This window comes from Lemur catta, chromosome 1 (genome assembly GCF_020740605.2).
Source record: "Lemur catta isolate mLemCat1 chromosome 1, mLemCat1.pri, whole genome shotgun sequence".
Lineage (NCBI taxonomy): Eukaryota > Metazoa > Chordata > Mammalia > Primates > Lemuridae > Lemur > Lemur catta.
In genome coordinates, this window is record NC_059128.1 from 113,449,582 (window position 1) to 113,465,754 (window position 16,173).

The 16,173-nt window shown below is 53.9% G+C and overlaps 1 protein-coding gene across 6 annotated transcripts; it reads left to right on the plus strand.

The window, feature by feature from the left end:
• The first annotated feature begins 2,108 nt into the window (after positions 1-2,108).
• On the plus strand, positions 2,109-15,680 carry SLC25A23 (solute carrier family 25 member 23). 6 transcript variants are annotated; one of them, XM_045548726.1, is made up of 12 exons: positions 2,412-2,449; positions 3,049-3,169; positions 3,420-3,546; positions 4,129-4,216; positions 4,639-4,750; positions 5,638-5,796; positions 5,882-6,034; positions 6,272-6,379; positions 7,334-7,501; positions 11,367-11,517; positions 12,546-12,726; positions 13,210-14,448. In XM_045548726.1, the coding sequence occupies exons 3-12, from the start codon at positions 3,516-3,518 to the stop codon at positions 13,451-13,453; spliced, it is 1,395 nt and encodes a 464-aa protein (XP_045404682.1). In that variant the 5' UTR covers positions 2,412-2,449; positions 3,049-3,169; positions 3,420-3,515; the 3' UTR covers positions 13,454-14,448. The 6 variants fall into 6 exon arrangements, with proteins under 6 accessions (XP_045404711.1, XP_045404691.1, XP_045404675.1 ...); XM_045548709.1 differs by lacking the exon at positions 3,049-3,169 and having other exon boundaries at positions 2,127-2,449; XM_045548735.1 differs by lacking the exons at positions 3,049-3,169; positions 12,546-12,726; positions 13,210-14,448 and adding an exon at positions 15,591-15,680 and having other exon boundaries at positions 2,115-2,449.
• Positions 15,681-16,173: the final 493 nt, after the last annotated feature.

Sequence of the window (16,173 nt, forward strand, 5' to 3'; positions counted from 1 at the left end):
TCACCTGGGAGGAGAGCGCACTTCCGGCTTGTGCACCTGAGCCTAGATGAGGGGGCGGAGCCAAGAAGGGGGCGGGGCCGTACCCAGGGCGCACCTGTAACGGGAAGCCAATCCCATAATGAAGAAGCGCGCAACTGTTAGAAGGACCTCACACCTGTACTGCGGGCACATCTGTAGAAGCGCACAGGTGTGGAAACACGGGGCATGTAGACACCTGTGTATGAGGCACTCTTACCGAAAAAACACCTGCGTGGTCAAGATCTGTGTGGGGACAAACCTGTATAGAGGACACCTGCACAGGTTCACGTGTAAGCACACTTACAGGCTACAACTGTATTGAAGCACATCTATATGAAGTATAGCTGAATGGAAGCACACCCGTGTGGAAAACATCTGTATAGAACACACCTGCATTATAGCAAACATCTGAGTGAGGCACTGTGGTGCGGTGTCGACCTGTTTGGGAAACGCATCTGCATGGCACATCTGTGACATGTACAACACTTGTCCAGGGGAATTCCTGTGTGGAGATGTATTGTAAATACCTGTATGAGACACACCTGCAGGTAAGTACACCTGTATAGGACCTAGTTCTATGGAAACGTACTCAGATGGGTGTGTACTTGTTGGAACACACCTAGTGGGAGGGAGACTGTATAATGCATTCATGGGTGGAGGAACACCTGTTGAGAAACATACCTGTGAGGTAAAAGAAACCACCTTGTATGAGAAACACCTGCGTAGAATTGCGCTCAAGCGAGGGAAAGACCTGGGAACATCTGTATGAGGCACACTCATATGGAAGCACATCTGTGGGGAGGATCAGCAGGACAGAGGCTCACGTGTATGGAGGCCCACCTGTCAGTGAAGAAAAACACCTATTTGGGGCATCTCCGTGGGAAAACATCTGTATCCTTCATGTTGTGGGCCATCTGCAAGGAACACCTGCGAATGAAAACATCTGCTGGGGGGCCGTTTATAACGGATTCCTTTGCTGGCACACACCTGTTTGAACACACCTGTCTGGGCAGAGGCTGGGCAGGAACGTAACGTGCCAACCCTTGCTGTGGGCATGAGCCCTGGGGAGGGAGAATCGCTCACCCTCCTGTTTCCTTATCTGGAACGTGGGAAAGCCAGTACCACCTACTTTATAGGGTTTTGGCGAGGACGACGCAAAAGGTGAGTAAAAGTCCTGGCATGTGCAACGCACTGAATCAAAAAGTCAGCTATTGTTATTATTAAGTGATCTGGGCGCCCCTCCCCCTGATGGCCAGTAGAGAAACTGCGCCCGAAACTAGTGGGCGGGGCAATCAGCAGGTGCAGCGAGCGCAACACGCTGGGGCCCCGCCTCCAGCGCTTGGCCACCCGGTCACGTCCGGGAGTCTTGAGACCCCCACCAAGCCGCTCTGGAGAGAGCAGCCCGCCCGGCCTCTGGATCGGGCCGCGGCCCCTTTAAGACTGCCTGGCGGGCGGTGGGACCGCGGGGGCCCAAAGCAGCCCGGGGTCACCGGGGAGGCCCCGCCCGGTTGGGCGGGCGAAGTGGGCTGGGTGGGCGGGGCTACGAAGGCTCTGGCCAATAGGGGGCTGATTTGGCAGCCGCGCCGCGTATTGATCTTCCGTTTCCCAGTCTGAGTGGGACTGAGAAAGAAGGCGCGCGGGCGGGACGAAGAGACTGGGGTTGGTGGCGCGGCAGAGGGAGCACCGCGTCTTGATCTTATGTTTCTGTGGCCGAGCGGGCAATGTGACACGGGCGGGCGGGCAGATGGAGCGCTGAGTGGCGCAGGGTTCTTGAGTACGTATGGGGAAAGCGAGAACTTTAGTTCCTGAAGATTAGTAGGTGAGGGAGTCAAGTGGAAAAAGATTACGAAACAATCCTTAACATCGTCCTACTTCACCGCCTTGGAGAAAGGGGAAACTGAGGCACGCAGAGGCAAGACTCTGAAACCAGAGCTGAGACGATTTAACGCCCTAACCCCTCTTCCCAAAAGGAGCTCCGATGCCTCCTCGGCTGTGCAATGCCAGAGCATCCCAGACGTCCCTCCCCACGCCCCCAGCTCCGCCTTCGGCCCCCTCCCCCCAGTGCGGGGCGGGGGAGGAGACGCGAGTTCTGGCGCGGGCGGCGACGGCTAGCAGTCACCACCCCCTGCGAGCGCCGGAGCCCGGCCAGCGGCGCGGAGGCTGCGGAGCCAGCGGCCAAGGAGCTGGCCCTGCGGGGCCCCGGGGGGAGGGGGAGCCGCAAAGCCCCCGCTGAGGCCGCCGTTGCCGGGCCTCCCCTCCCCCCCGGGCCGGCGCCATGCGGGGGGGCCCGGGAGACGCGGAGCGGCGACAGCGCTGGAGTCGCCTCTTCGAGGAGCTGGACAGTAACAAGGATGGCCGCGTGGACGTGCACGAGTTGCGCCGGGGACTGGCCAGGCTGGGCGGGGGCAACTCAGACCGCGGTGCCCAACAGGTACCCCGCCGGGACCCCCCACCTAGAGCCCACGCCCGGTAACCCGAGCCCCTGAGTGGGCCGGCCGGAGCCGCCGGGGACTACCTGTGGCTGGACTCCAGGACCTGTGTCCGGGTTTCCTTCCCCTGACCCACGCGCGTCTGGCCTAACAGGACGGCTCCAGACAGGGGCACCGAGGCCCCGGCCCTGTTCGGCCCCAGGCCAACACCGAACCTGGGGGTGGGGGATGTCTGTCTGAGAACAGAGCTGGTGCCTTCCTGCCCACTGCCCGGGACACACCCTCCTCTGGACTCTGCACAGCCCGAGACGTGCCCTGCTCCCACCTCCAGGAGACACACCCTCCACCCTCCTCTGGGCACCCCCAGCCCTGCAGCCAGCCGCCCGGTGCCCTATGTTTACATTCTCCCGCCTGCTCTATCCGGGGCTTGGCTCATTGCCCCAGGCTGCCTCAAGCCTGGGGACCCAACCCAGTCTGAGACCACCCTCAGCTGGGGGAAATGCACCTATCAAGGAAGGAACGTCCTCCCCTCCCCCTACCTTGCAGGTGTTCCCCGCACCTGTAGCCTCAGATGCCCCTATATCATCTCCACCTCCTCCAGTGCAGCCGCCCACTTCCCAGATGGGAATACCAAGGCCGCCACGCTGCTCAGCTTGGATCTCTACTGGCCCACATTGCTCAGGGCTGTCTCTCAGGGGAGCTCCTGAGACCACCATGTGGACGTAGGTTTTTCTTTTTTTTAAGAGCCAGCTAGGAGGACAGGCTTTAGAGACCAGAACCCAAGGTTACCACTTCCTGGCTCTGTGACCTTGAATGTGTTACTTGACCTCGCAGAGCCTCAGATGGCTCATGGGGAAAACTGTTCAACTGATAAGCCACCTCGCATACCTATGGTAGCCTTGGGCATCTTGCAGGGAAGTGAGCTGATTGAGGGAGGGGAGTGACGTCTTCTGTCCCCTTCTCCACCGCCAGGGCATCTCTCCTGAGGATGGCGCTGACCCAGATGGCGGGCTGGACCTGGAAGAATTTTCCCGTTATCTGCAAGAGCGAGAACAGCGCCTGCTGCTCATGTTTCACAGTCTTGACCGGAACCAGGACGGTAAGGCTGGCTGTCCTGCCTGCGGGCCAAGGTTGGGGGAGGCTGGGGCTGGGGGGCCTGGAAGACGTCAGTGGGGTTAGAACTGGCAGGATGGGAAGAAGGGGGAGGGCCGCTTCTCCCTGATGACTCACAGGCTATTTCGGGAGCACTCCTCACCCCCAGCTAGGTGGTTCCAGGGCCAGCCAACCCAGCCCACCTTCTTCTCCCTTCTGGGGCAGAACCCCTCGCTTCTTTTAGATTCCTTATATAGGGGCAGAGACTGCCCCCCACCACCCCCATAGCATCCTCTGGGTTTCAGATATTGCTTCTCAAGCCCCTGTGACATAGAGACCAATATAGTTACTGCTGGATTCATTCATTCATTCACGGATCAGAGGAACCCCCCAATATTTCCCAGTTCCACCTCTTTGACCCCAGTGGGTCAGGGATCCCCTCAAAACCCTGCCGCAAACCTTGCCCTGGGTTTCTGGATCCCCTGGTCTTGGTAGACCATCTCCATTCCAAGCTGTCCTGATCCCTGGTCCTGGGGTCCCCCAGGGTCCCCACATACACACCATTCCCCACCTTGGGCCCTCTCACCAGGTCATATTGATGTCTCAGAGATCCAGCAGAGTTTCCAAGCTCTGGGCATTTCCATCTCGCTGGAGCAGGCAGAGAAAATTCTGCACAGGTGAGTCATTAGGGGTATGGAATCCCAGGTAACTCAGGACCCTGTGACCCCTCGGCCACCTTGAACTTCTGGGCCTTAGCCCCAGCCCCAGGGAAGACAGAGCTGAGAGGTTGGGGCTTTGGAGTCAAACAGACCTGAGGCCCAGCTGTCTCACCTCTCTGAGCCTCAGTTCCCCCCTCTGTAAAATGAGGACAGTAATCCCACCTCCCCAAGATGTCCCCAGGATAGGCTTAGTATGAGGAATCGATACTGGACAACTGTGGAATGTGAGTAGACCTGTACTAGACACATGGCAAGCTCCCAGTGTGTGGAAGCTCGCTTTCCTCCCAAAGCTGCAAATCCCAGCAGAACCTCACCCCAGCCACCCAGCCCCAGGCACTGAGCCTGTCCTCACTCCCATTCTCCCTGTCCTCCACCCCCAGCATGGACCGCGACGGCACAATGACCATCGACTGGCAGGAATGGCGCGACCACTTCCTGTTGCATTCGCTGGAAAACGTGGAGGATGTGCTCTATTTCTGGAAGCATTCCACGGTGAGGTGGGGGTGGCTTTCCCAGCCAGAAGACTGTGCCCCTCCCCTGGGGTGGGGGGCATTTGTTCCTGTCTCCCCAGGGCTTGGAAAGGCTACGCCAGAATTCTCTAGAAGGCACTAGTAGCAGCTACGAGATGAGACCCTCTCTTCCTCCACTTGGGGTGCAGGGGTTCCATTCAGGACATCTCTGCTATCTGATTGTGCCCAGTCCTTCAGACTTACTTTGGGGCCTCTGGGGGCAGCCTATGGGGGCTGGGGGTACAGAGAAGAAAGAGCTCCCCAGATGGGATGCCAGGCTTCCCACCCTCCACCCACACAGCTCCCCTTCTGCCGGGTTCTTTTTGCCTAAATAAAGGATTCTTGTGCTGAATAGAAAAGTTGGAAAGCCACTGTCTTTGGAGGATCCAGTGGGATCCACCAGAGCTGGGGGAAGGGGTTGCTCTTGATCCCCAGTTCCTGGGTGGGAATCCACAAGTAATGCGTCTGGTACGATCTGATGGCATCTGTGGGAGGATGTGTGGCCCTGGAGGGATCTTCTGGAATCTTTACATGGGAGACCCTTGATTGGGATCCTTCAATGGGATCTGATTAGATCTGGAGAGATCTTTACGTGGCAGGATGCTTTGGTGGGATTTGGTGGAGCCTTTGGTGGGATTTGGTAGAGGTCTCCAAGAAGGATGTGAGGACCTTACAGGGAGACTGCTAGGCTGGATGTTTTGGTGGCATCTGGTAGGATCCAAGAGGCGTCTCCTGGGCTCTCTAAGCAAGAGTCGTTGGCAGCCTCTCTGGGGTGTCCTGGTATTCATGGAGGAGACTCCCTCATTTAGGACTAAGCCACATGTCCTTGTCCCTCCCATGGTATGACATCCCCAGCCCCTGTACCTTCAGGTCCTGGACATTGGGGAAAGCCTGACTGTGCCAGACGAGTTCTCGAAGCAGGAGAAGCTGACGGGCATGTGGTGGAGGCAGCTGGTGGCTGGTGCGGTGGCGGGTGCCGTGTCACGGACAGGCACGGCCCCTCTGGACCGCCTCAAAGTCTTCATGCAGGTGAGGGACCCTGCAGAAACCCACCCACTCCCACAGGTCTGGGACCCTGGAGGGGACCTCAAAGCCGCCTTATGTCCCCATTCAGGTCCATGCTTCCAAGACCAACCGACTGAACATCCTGGGGGGCCTTCGGAGCATGGTCCAAGAGGGGGGCATCCGCTCCCTGTGGCGCGGCAATGGTATTAACGTACTCAAGATCGCGCCTGAGTCAGCTATCAAGTTCATGGCCTATGAGCAGGTGCGAGCAGGCTCAGGGAGGGGTGTGCTTGGCGTGGGGTAGCCTGGGCTAGACATGAAGACTTATGGGATTGGCTTGGGGACAGGAGACGAATGAATGCAGGTCCCCGGGAGTGGGCATCAGCCCCTCCGCATGATGTCCCTAGCAGGTCAGTTCCATGGAAGTCAGGAGAACAGTGGAGTGCAAGGAAGGCTCAGTCCCCACCATCCTACCCATCCCTGTGTCTCCCATCCTCAGATCAAGCGGGCTATCCTGGGGCATCAGGAGACACTGCACGTGCAGGAACGCTTTGTGGCTGGTTCCCTGGCTGGTGCCACCGCCCAAACCATCATTTACCCCATGGAGGTAAGAAAGAGGGACCCTGGCAGAGGGCCCATTGCAGGGTAGGGAGCCCTCCGTACCCACCTCACACCGCATTTCATGATACCACTGGGATGGTACCTGGGCCTCTCTCTGGTTCAAACTGCAGCTCATTAGAGGAGTGCTGTTTCATGTACAGCCTGTCTGGTTATTTGAGATATATTTTCTGGGGACAGCAGTGTTGGTTTATCACTGTTGGAAGGGTCATCATGGGAGCCAGCTGTTTACGAATATGCCTCTGCTAAGGATAGGATGCTTGTTCCCAGGGGCGGCATTTCTAAGTGTCTAGCTGTTTTCAGAGAAACTATTTCTGGTTTCAGGTTGTACAGTGTATCATTAGGATTCTGAAAGTGACGGAAAACTTAAATCACATAAATGAAGCCTGGAGATGAGCAGTTCAGGCTTGGAGTGGTAGCTTCAGAGTGTTGGGGACCCGGTTCCTTGTGTTTATCTTGTTGATCCACCACCTCATGGACCAGCATAGCTGCTTATGCTCTACTCATCACATCCCACATTCCAGCCAAGGAGGAGAAACACCTCCCCACCTCTAAGGATGCTTTCTGAACCTCATGCATACCTCTTTCTTCTCCTTCTGTTTTACCGGCTAGGACTTAGTGACATAGCCACATACCTAAGGAATCGGGGAAACAGAGTCTTCATTTGTAGTGGCTGTGTGTTTGCTGAAAGTTACAGTTTCTGTTATTAAGGAAGAAGGGAACAAAATAGTGGGACACAGTGTTGGCTGCCACATGCCACTCTGGTAGGTGTCACCATTTCTAGCTATAGAGATTCAGGGTTAGCAGAAGATTGTAGGTGTTTTTTGTTAATTCAGTTATTCTCAAGGCATCGAGGAGTAGCGATTTCTAGATGACTTCATTCCTGGATGTGGTGATTTGGGGGCAGGGGCAGCTTTTCCAGGGATAACCAGGTCCTCCCCAGGTGCTGAAGACGCGGCTGACCCTGCGCCGGACAGGCCAGTACAAGGGACTTCTGGACTGCGCCAGACGCATCCTGGAGCGTGAAGGGCCCCGCGCCTTCTACCGTGGCTACCTGCCCAATGTGCTGGGCATCATCCCCTACGCCGGCATCGACCTGGCTGTCTACGAGGTCTGTGAGCAGCCCGCCCCTCCCTCCCTTCTCCCCTCTGGGATGTGCTCACGGGACACCCCTTCCCCTGGGGCTGGCTCGGTTGACCTCCCGTAGCTAGGGATGGAATGAGAGCACCTTGGGCTTTGGACTCCTCAGGAACCCCTCCAGGCACTGGGCTCTCCCACTCCTCTACTTCCCGCAGTGAGAACCTTTGATTTGCAGTTCAGCCTTCGTGGATCCCCCAAAAGCCAGGGACCCCTCTGGCTCACAGAACTGTGAGTGCAAGAAAAGACATGTCTCAAAGATGTACACCTTCCCCAAAGCATGTATCAGACCTAGCCTCTGTCTCCAAGCCAGTGTCATTTTCAGGGCCCACCCATTTGAGCATCCCTCACCCCACGACTAGCATCTTGGAGGCCTTGATCAACAAAGGCAGGAGCAGGGAGTTTTTGCCATTTTTTCTTCTGGAGGCCTCATCTGTTGCTCTTCTCTTCTCCTGGTGAGATCACCAGGTTCCCCCTGCCCTCCCAAGTCACAACAGCCCAAGGTGTCCCCAGGAGTTCCCCCCAAAATCTTTGTGTCCAAGACAGGGCCAGCACCATGGATATGCAACGTATGAAGTTGCTATGAAGTCTCTCAGAAGGGCCCAGTGCTTAGTTTGTTTTGAGATAGAGTCTTGCTCTGTCACCTAGGTTAGAGTGCAGTGGCTTCATCATAGCTCACTGTAGCCTCAAACTGCTGGGCTGGAGAGATCCTCCTGCCTCAGCCTCCCCAGTAGCTGGGTCTACAAGCACATGCCACCACGCCTGGCTAATTTTCCTATTTTTAGTAGAGATGGGGTCTCACTATGTCGCTCAGGCTAGTCTCAAACTCAACTCCTGGCCTCAAGCAATCCTCCTGCCTCAGCCTGCCAGAGTGCTAGGATTACAGGTGTGAGCCACTGTGCCGGCCGTCATACTTGGTTTAATGCTCTGCTGCTGCTGTCTTAAAATTCTTAATAATTTTCCAATAAGGGACCCTCCATTTTTATTCTGCACTGGGTCCTGCAAATTATGTAGCTGGCCCTGATCTAAAATACTCTCTAGCACCCATCCATCCTTGTCCTCACCAGCACCCCACATCTAGACAGCAAAGTGAGACAAGGACATTGCTCACTCATTCATTTGTTCCTCCACCTTTTCGTTCACTCATGCACTTAGCAACTGTTCACTAAGCATCCACTGGGCGCTGGGCACTGCGCTAACTGCTGCAGGTGTGGCGTCTAATGAGACCAACGTGCTCCCTGTCCTCCTGGAGTGCCCATTCCAGAGAACAAGGCAGTCAGGCAGCAAATAAGACAGTGTCAGCTCCGGATAAGTTCCCAGAAGGTAATAAATTGGGATTCGTAATGGAGGTAGCGGTGGGCAGGACGGGGGTTGAAGAACCCCCCTGAGGAAGTGTCGTTGAAGCCATGAGTTAAGTATATCTTCAGAAGGGAGTGCGACCCCAGCAGAGAGCACAGCAAGGTCTGGAAGCAGCAATGAATGTGACCTTTTAGAAGAGTAGAAATCTCAAGTGGCTGGAGAGAACTGATTAGGGCAGAAGACGGCGTCAGAAGATCATGCATGGATTCAACAATAAGGGTATATTATCCTAAGTGCAATAGGAAGCCATTAATGGCCATGAGCAGAAAAAAGATGCAAACTTATTTAATATGTTCTTCATCAAAAGGCCCCCGTTTGAAAGTCTTAAGAAATTTTAGAAACCTTGAGCCCTCTTAGAATTTCAAAATCTAAGGCCGGGCGCGGTGGCTCACGCCTGTAATCCTAGCACTCTGGGAGGCCGAGGCGGGTGGATTGCTCGAGGTCAGGAGTTCGAGACCAGCCTGAGCAAGAGCGAGACCCCATCTCTACTAAAAATAGAAAGAAATTGTATGGCCAACTAAATATCTATATAGAAAAAATTAGCCGGGCATGGTGGCTCATGCCTGTAGTCCCAGCTACTTGGGAGGCTGAGGCAGGAGGATCGCTTAAGCCGAGGAGTCTGAGGTTGCTGTGAGCTAGGCTGACGCCACGGCACTCACTCTAGCCCAGGAAACAAAGCGAGACTCTGTCTCAGAAAAAAAAAAAAAAAAAAAGAATTTCAAAATCTATGTTAGCCTCTTAAAGGCTCTGAGAAATCCTACAGTGAAGTGACTTAACTATTTTTCTTTTAGCTCAGTGTTGGCCATAGTTATCTAGTCTTCAGAACCTCTTTTCAACAGACAGCTCTTAATAACCCATTAAACATGTTTGGCAAATGCTGCTCCAAATGCAAAAGAAGGCTACTAAAATTACAAAGGCAATAAAGGTAAACACTTGCATTTTTCACCCAGGCTATGCCCGGGCCAGGCATTACTAATCCATCACAGCTCTGAATTCCTCTCAACACAGTTCCACTTCCAGGCAGCCATTACCAATGGATTAGAATTGATGTAGGAAACGGCCAGGCATGGTGGCTTGGGCCTGTCATCCTAGCACTCTGGGAGGCTGAGGCAGGAGGATGTCTTGAGGCTTGTAAAGGTGTCACTCTACTCTCTGACTCTGTTGTCACCTGGCTGTCTTAATACATGTACATCTCTTTCTGTGTCCAGTCAGATTGGACTAGGGGGCCCACCCTCTTCAGCTTAACTAATTATATCTGCAAAGATTATTATTTCCAAAGACGGTCACCTTTTAAGGTACTGGGGGTTAGGACACCCACATCTCTTTTGCAGGGAGACACAATTCCACCCATAACCGTGAGTTATCAAGCAAGTTATCACAGCCAGCAGAGCTCAGTTTCGCTGGGCACTTCTGGGAGGCTGCATAGGACGTGCCCTGCCAGAGAGGTGAGGGAGCTGGGGTATGGATAGCCCACGTCGGGCATTGGAAGGTTGCTTCTGGAGAATTCTCCATATCCTCCTGCCTGGTCCTAAGTGGGCAGAGCAGCCCAGCCCAGATCCAGAGAAAGTCCTCAGGGGGAGCTGGAAGTTGGCAGATCTGAACTGAGGTGCCAAGGGGAGAGGGTGGGGCACCCTCCTTGGGCCGCGTATCTGTCTTCCGCGGCTGCTGCAACAAATGACCGTGAACTTGGTGGCTTAAAACAACACGATGTGTCATCCATCTCACAGTTCTGGACGTCAGAAGTCCAAAGTGCCCTTCCTGGGCTTTATAAAATCGAGGTATTGACAGGACTGTGTTCCTTCCAGAGGTTCTAGAGGAAAATCTGTTTCCTGGGCTCGAAAAAGCTTCTAGAGGCTGCCCGTGTTCCGTGGCGCGTGGTCCCTTTCTGCATCCTCAAAGCCAGCAGCGTAGAATCTTCCAGTCCCTCCCTCTCTCCCTCTCTCCTCTGCTTCCATCTTCACATCCACCATCTACTCTTCTCTTCTAAGGGCCTGTGATGGCCTCGGGCCACCCAGGTGATCCAGGGTGATCTCCCTGCATCTGAAGGTCCTTAACTGAATCGCACCCGCAAAGTCCTTTGTGCCACATCAGGTAGCATGTGCTCGGGTTCAGGGGTCTAGGGCATCATTAGTCACACGGTACAGGGATCATTATTCTACCTGCCTTAGAGAGTCAGGCTGAGGCTTGAGTGAGGGTGCCCAGGAGGTACTGAGTGCCTGGCTACTATGAGCTGTCACGGGATGCAGAGCTGGCCAGCAAGGTCCTAGTGTTAGTCTGATCCTCTTCCCTCCTGCTGCAAAGGCCCCCTGGCCCAGCCCTGGGGAGATAGGAGGGGGACGTGAGAGGGGAATTTTGGCCTTACCTAGCCCCCCACCTCCTCCCAGCATCCATTGTGGGTGCTCCACTCCCACCCCCAGCTGTCCAAGCCAGGGTCCTGGTATCCCCCCCAAACCGCCCTACTACTCCCTTCTCCACTCCAGACCCTGAAGAACTGGTGGCTCCAGCAATACAGCCACGACTCGGCAGACCCAGGCATCCTTGTGCTCCTGGCCTGCGGGACCATCTCCAGCACCTGCGGCCAGATAGCCAGTTATCCCCTGGCCCTGGTCCGGACCCGCATGCAGGCCCAAGGTGAGGCCTGGGCGGGAGGATGGGACAAGTCCAGTCTGACCAGGCGGGCAAGCCCTGGGCTGGGACCCTCCAGCATTTAGATGGCCTGTCCAGGTCTCAGTTACCTATTTGTGACCTTGGAACGGGTGTCCTTGATCCTTACGGAGCTGTGGATTAACCGGGAGGGCAGACGCGCTCGGTACTGGACGAGCTCCCCAGCAGCCTTAGCTGGCAGGCCACCGTTGGCAAATGCCTGGCATTTCCAGGCTGGTAACTTAAGCTGTAACTTGCAAGCCTGGGTTCTGGTGACTGGGAGGCTAGGAGCAGGGTAAGGAAAGTCAGGGCCCAGCTGATCATTGATTTTGTCTGTAGTTTTCTTTTATGAGTTCTTCTCCCCTAACACACACCGCACCCCCATCCTCGAGCCTCCCATCATCCGTGAGTCTGTTTTGAGAATTTCTTCGGAAATTTTAGCGTTTTGTGGAGTTTTTTTGTGATTTTTCACTGGGGATGTGTCAGGGCACAAGACAGATGTGGTCCCCACAGACCTAGAGCTCCCAGGCCGGAGAGGAAGGATGATGCTAAATAAATCATTCCACAATTAAGTATTGATGGAGGGTTAAATGAAGGGGTGGAGGACTTAGGCTGACTTAGGCTGGGGTGCCAAACAGGGCTCCCCTGAAGAGCTGGCTTTGGAAAAAAGTTCAGAGGATGCATAGGAGTTAGCTGGGAACAGCGGGGCATGGAGTTCCAGGAAGAGGACATTTCTACCCCCCTCCTACCACACACACACACACACACACACACACAAACACCTGCTCTGTTTCTAATTGTCCTCCAACTTGGGTCCCGAGATTGGGGTGAAAGGGTGAGCTGCCAGTTCCAAGGCCAGTAGAAGTCCTGACTCAAAGTGGTAGGTCCCACTGTGAGTCTAACCTGCTTCTCTCCTGCTGCAGTGGACACCTGGCCCAGCCCTGGGAGGGGAGGTGGTTGCAGGGGGGAAGTGAGAGGGGAACTTTGGCCTTACCTGGCCTCCTGCCCCCTCCCAGCCTCTGTCGAGAGTGGCCCCCAGGTGTCCATGCTGGGTCTGCTCCATCACATCCTGTCCCAGGAGGGCGTGCGGGGCCTCTACCGGGGCATTGCCCCCAACTTCATGAAGGTTATTCCTGCTGTGAGCATCTCCTATGTGGTCTACGAGAACATGAAGCAGGCCTTGGGGGTCACATCCAGGTGAGGGACCCGGAGCCCGGCCCCTGCCCTGCGATCCCTCACCCAGGTCATGACGTTCCCCACACCTCTGCTGATGACCTGACCGACCACTGGATCCCGACACTCCAACTCTAGATCCCAGATCCCTCTGTACTGTAACCTCAACTGTGGATCCTGCACTTTGGCAACCTGAGTCTGACACCCAAACCACAAGATCCCAGATTATCCACACCCCAGCCCTTAATCCCTACCCCCCCAGATCACTGGATCCTGCACCCCTCCAATCCCCAAGGGGAATCCCACGTTTCCCTGTCCCATCCACTGTGTCCTTGACCTCCCTGTCTTAACCACTGGATCCCACTTAACTCAGCGAATGGATCCCGATACCCCAACCACAAGAGCACATGTCACCCCCGCCCGTACCTCAGCACCCAGATCCCAGCTCCCTTGGGCACCAGATCCGGTGTCCTCGTGCAGCACTGGATCCCAGATCCCCACCCCCAGATCCGCATGCCTCAAGCCCTGGCTCTCCAAGCTCAGCCACTGGATTCTGGACATCAGGAAACCTCAGCCACCAGATCCTGCCAATGCAATGCGAGATATTGGGGCCCCAACCACTGGATTCCTGAATTTTTTTTTAACCTCGACACTGGGTCCCAGATCCTTCTGCTCTGACTGCTGGATCCCTAAATTTCAAGCACCACACCCTCGGCCCCCAACCATGGGATCCCAGATTCCCAAGTCCTGACCCACCAGATTCTGGCTCCTCAAATGCAGGAGCCCAACAGCACAGCAATCTGCACCCCCTGGATTCCAGATTTTAGAACACAGATTCTTTCGCCCCATATCATTGGCTACTAAGCCCTCACGCACAGAAGGCAGACCCTGGCCCTGGGTCCCGCCCTTGATTCCCGGTTTCTCATCTGCATAGTCCAGACGCTGGGTTCCCAGTGCTCAGGCTCCATAATCTAGATCCCAACAGCCCAATCGCAGCCTCCTGGGTCCCACACAGCCTCATCCCAGACACACACCAGAGTCCAGCGCCCCCAACATGAGACCACATGGTCTAGAGACCTGTAGGGAAGCCCAGATCCCACCTGCCCCACAGCGCTGGAAAACCTACAGGATTTGTCCTAAGTCCTCATATGGGACATCCCCAGGCGGCAGGAGAAGGGGTGCCTCTCCCACCACCTGCGTGGATTCTGCGTCCTCCCGCACTTCCCAGCCCTGTGGGGAATCTGGTCCTGAAACCACCCCACACCCTGCGGCATCTTCCATCCCCTTCCCACCGTATAGGCTCATAACCCCCAGGGCCCAAGTCCCTTTGGATGATCCAGTCACTCATGCTTGGGGGCTTCACAAGTTAGAAGCCAGGAGCAAATCTGCATAGCCCACCCTTCCCTAAACCCAAACATCCAAATTATGCAAAAAAAAAAAAAAAAAAAAAAGCCAAATCCCAAAACGCATTCTAGGTCTATTTTTGTAGCAGAGAGAGGAGCAAAACCTCCCTCACCCTCCAACCCAAGCCCCATCCCCCTGCCCCCCTACATTCTGCACTTTATAGTTGGATTCTGAGCTTAGGATAATTGGGGGACCCCATGAACAGACTTAGAAAGAGGGCCTGGGATGTTGGGGGGCTGGAGGACTCCCCCACGGCTTCCACCTCCACCACGCCCCATCTCCCTGCCTGTGTGTCTTATTTCAAAGGAAAATAACAAAAGGAATAAATTCTCTAAGCTCTTTTATTGTGGTTTTTACTGAGAAGGGGTGGGTGGATGTGGGACCCCTTCAACCTGCCCCCAGGGAAGGGACATGGGACGGTTTCCCATCACATACAGTTCTAAGGGCCAGGAAATGACTCTTCTTCAGCCTCAGTTTCCACATCTAAGAGAAACAGGGTGGGGGAGTCTATATTTATGAATTCTTCTAAGTTTATTACATATTTTTTTCTAATAGCATAAGTGTATTGGTTTCCTAGGGCTGCCATTACAAATTACCACAAATTGGATGGCTCAAAACAACAGAAATTCTTATTAACCTTTTTTAAATCATATACAAGACATAAAATTTAGGATTTTACCCATTTTAAAAAATTTACTATTTTTTTCCTTTGGAGATGGGGTGGGGTCTATGTTGCCCAGGCTGGTCTCAAACTCCTGGCCTCAAACCATCCTCCCACCTCAGCCTCCCAAAGTGCTGGGATTACAGGTGTGACCCACCGCGCCCAGTTCATTCTAACCATTTTTAAGTGCACGGTTCTGTGGCACCAAGAGCACATTCACGTCATTGTGCAATAACGTCCCCTTCCCTCTCCCCTCCAGCCCCTGGCAACCTCCATTCTACTTTCTGTCTCTGTGACTCTGACAACTCTAGGGACCTCATGTAAATGGAATCATACAGTATTTGTCATTTTGCATCTGGTTTATTTCACTTACCATAACGCCTACAAGATCCATCCATGTTGTAGCATGTGTCAAAAATTCCTTCCTTTGTGTGGCTGAATAATAGTCCACTGTATGGATGGACCACATTTTGTTCAGTCATTCGTCCGTCAGTGGACACTTGGGTGGCTTTCACCTTTGGGCTACTGTGAATAAAAATCCTGGAGGCTACAACTGTAAGAGGATACATTTTTGTATTTTGCAAAGTGCCTATATCCAAATAAGGTCACATTCACAAGTCCTAGGAGTTAGGACTTGAATTAAACCATACATTTGTGGTGGATAAAATTCACCCCACAACAAGTGATTCAAATTCATTGCAAAAAATGGAAAATTCAGAATATCAATTAGATAGATATAAATACATATGTGTATGTCTCAAAACCCCTACATAACCACTGTGAGGCTATTAATTTTTATTCTTCTGAACTTTTTCCTGCGTAGACTGTGATCGTCAGCCTTCAAGGTATTCCCCAACGATTCTTCTTCTACTATTTATGCTCTTGTGAAGTTCCCTCTCTCATTTTCCTGGGGTGAGTCCCTTTGACCAAGAGAATCCAGAACTGATGGTATATTACATCCAAGATTGTGTTATAAAAGACACTGCAGCTACTATCTTGGTCATATCTCTCTCTCTCTCTCTCTCTCTCTCTCTCTCTCTCTCTCTCTCTCTCTCTCTCTCTCTCTCTCTGTCTCTGGTATCATGTGCTCTGAAGGAAGCCAGTGATGACAAACTCCAGCCAGTAGCCATGTAACTGAACTTGGAAGAGGATCACATCATCTCTGGCCAACCCCACAAGAGACCCTGGAGAGCCCACCCCTTGGAGATCCTTCCATCCAAACAACTGGATCTCAGATCCTGGGTCCTGAAATCTTAGACCTTTATCCCTCAAACACTGGATCACAAGAACACCCAGCTAAGCTGTTACTGAGTTCCTAACCCTCAGAACCAAACCTGCGTGAGATGATAAATGTTTATTTTAAGCTGCTAAATTTTTTGGAGGGGGTAATTTGTTACACAGCAATA

Excerpts from the sequence above, each read along its gene's own strand:
- SLC25A23 (XM_045548709.1), top strand. The coding sequence starts at position 2,294 with ATGCGGGGGGGCCCGGGAGACGCGGAGCGGCGACAGCGCTGGAGTCGC. Across the intron at positions 4,751-5,637 it reads ATTTCTGGAAGCATTCCACG|GTCCTGGACATTGGGGAAAG; the intron begins GTGAGGTGGGGG and ends CTGTACCTTCAG. Across the intron at positions 11,518-12,545 it reads GACCCGCATGCAGGCCCAAG|CCTCTGTCGAGAGTGGCCCC; the intron begins GTGAGGCCTGGG and ends GCCCCCTCCCAG.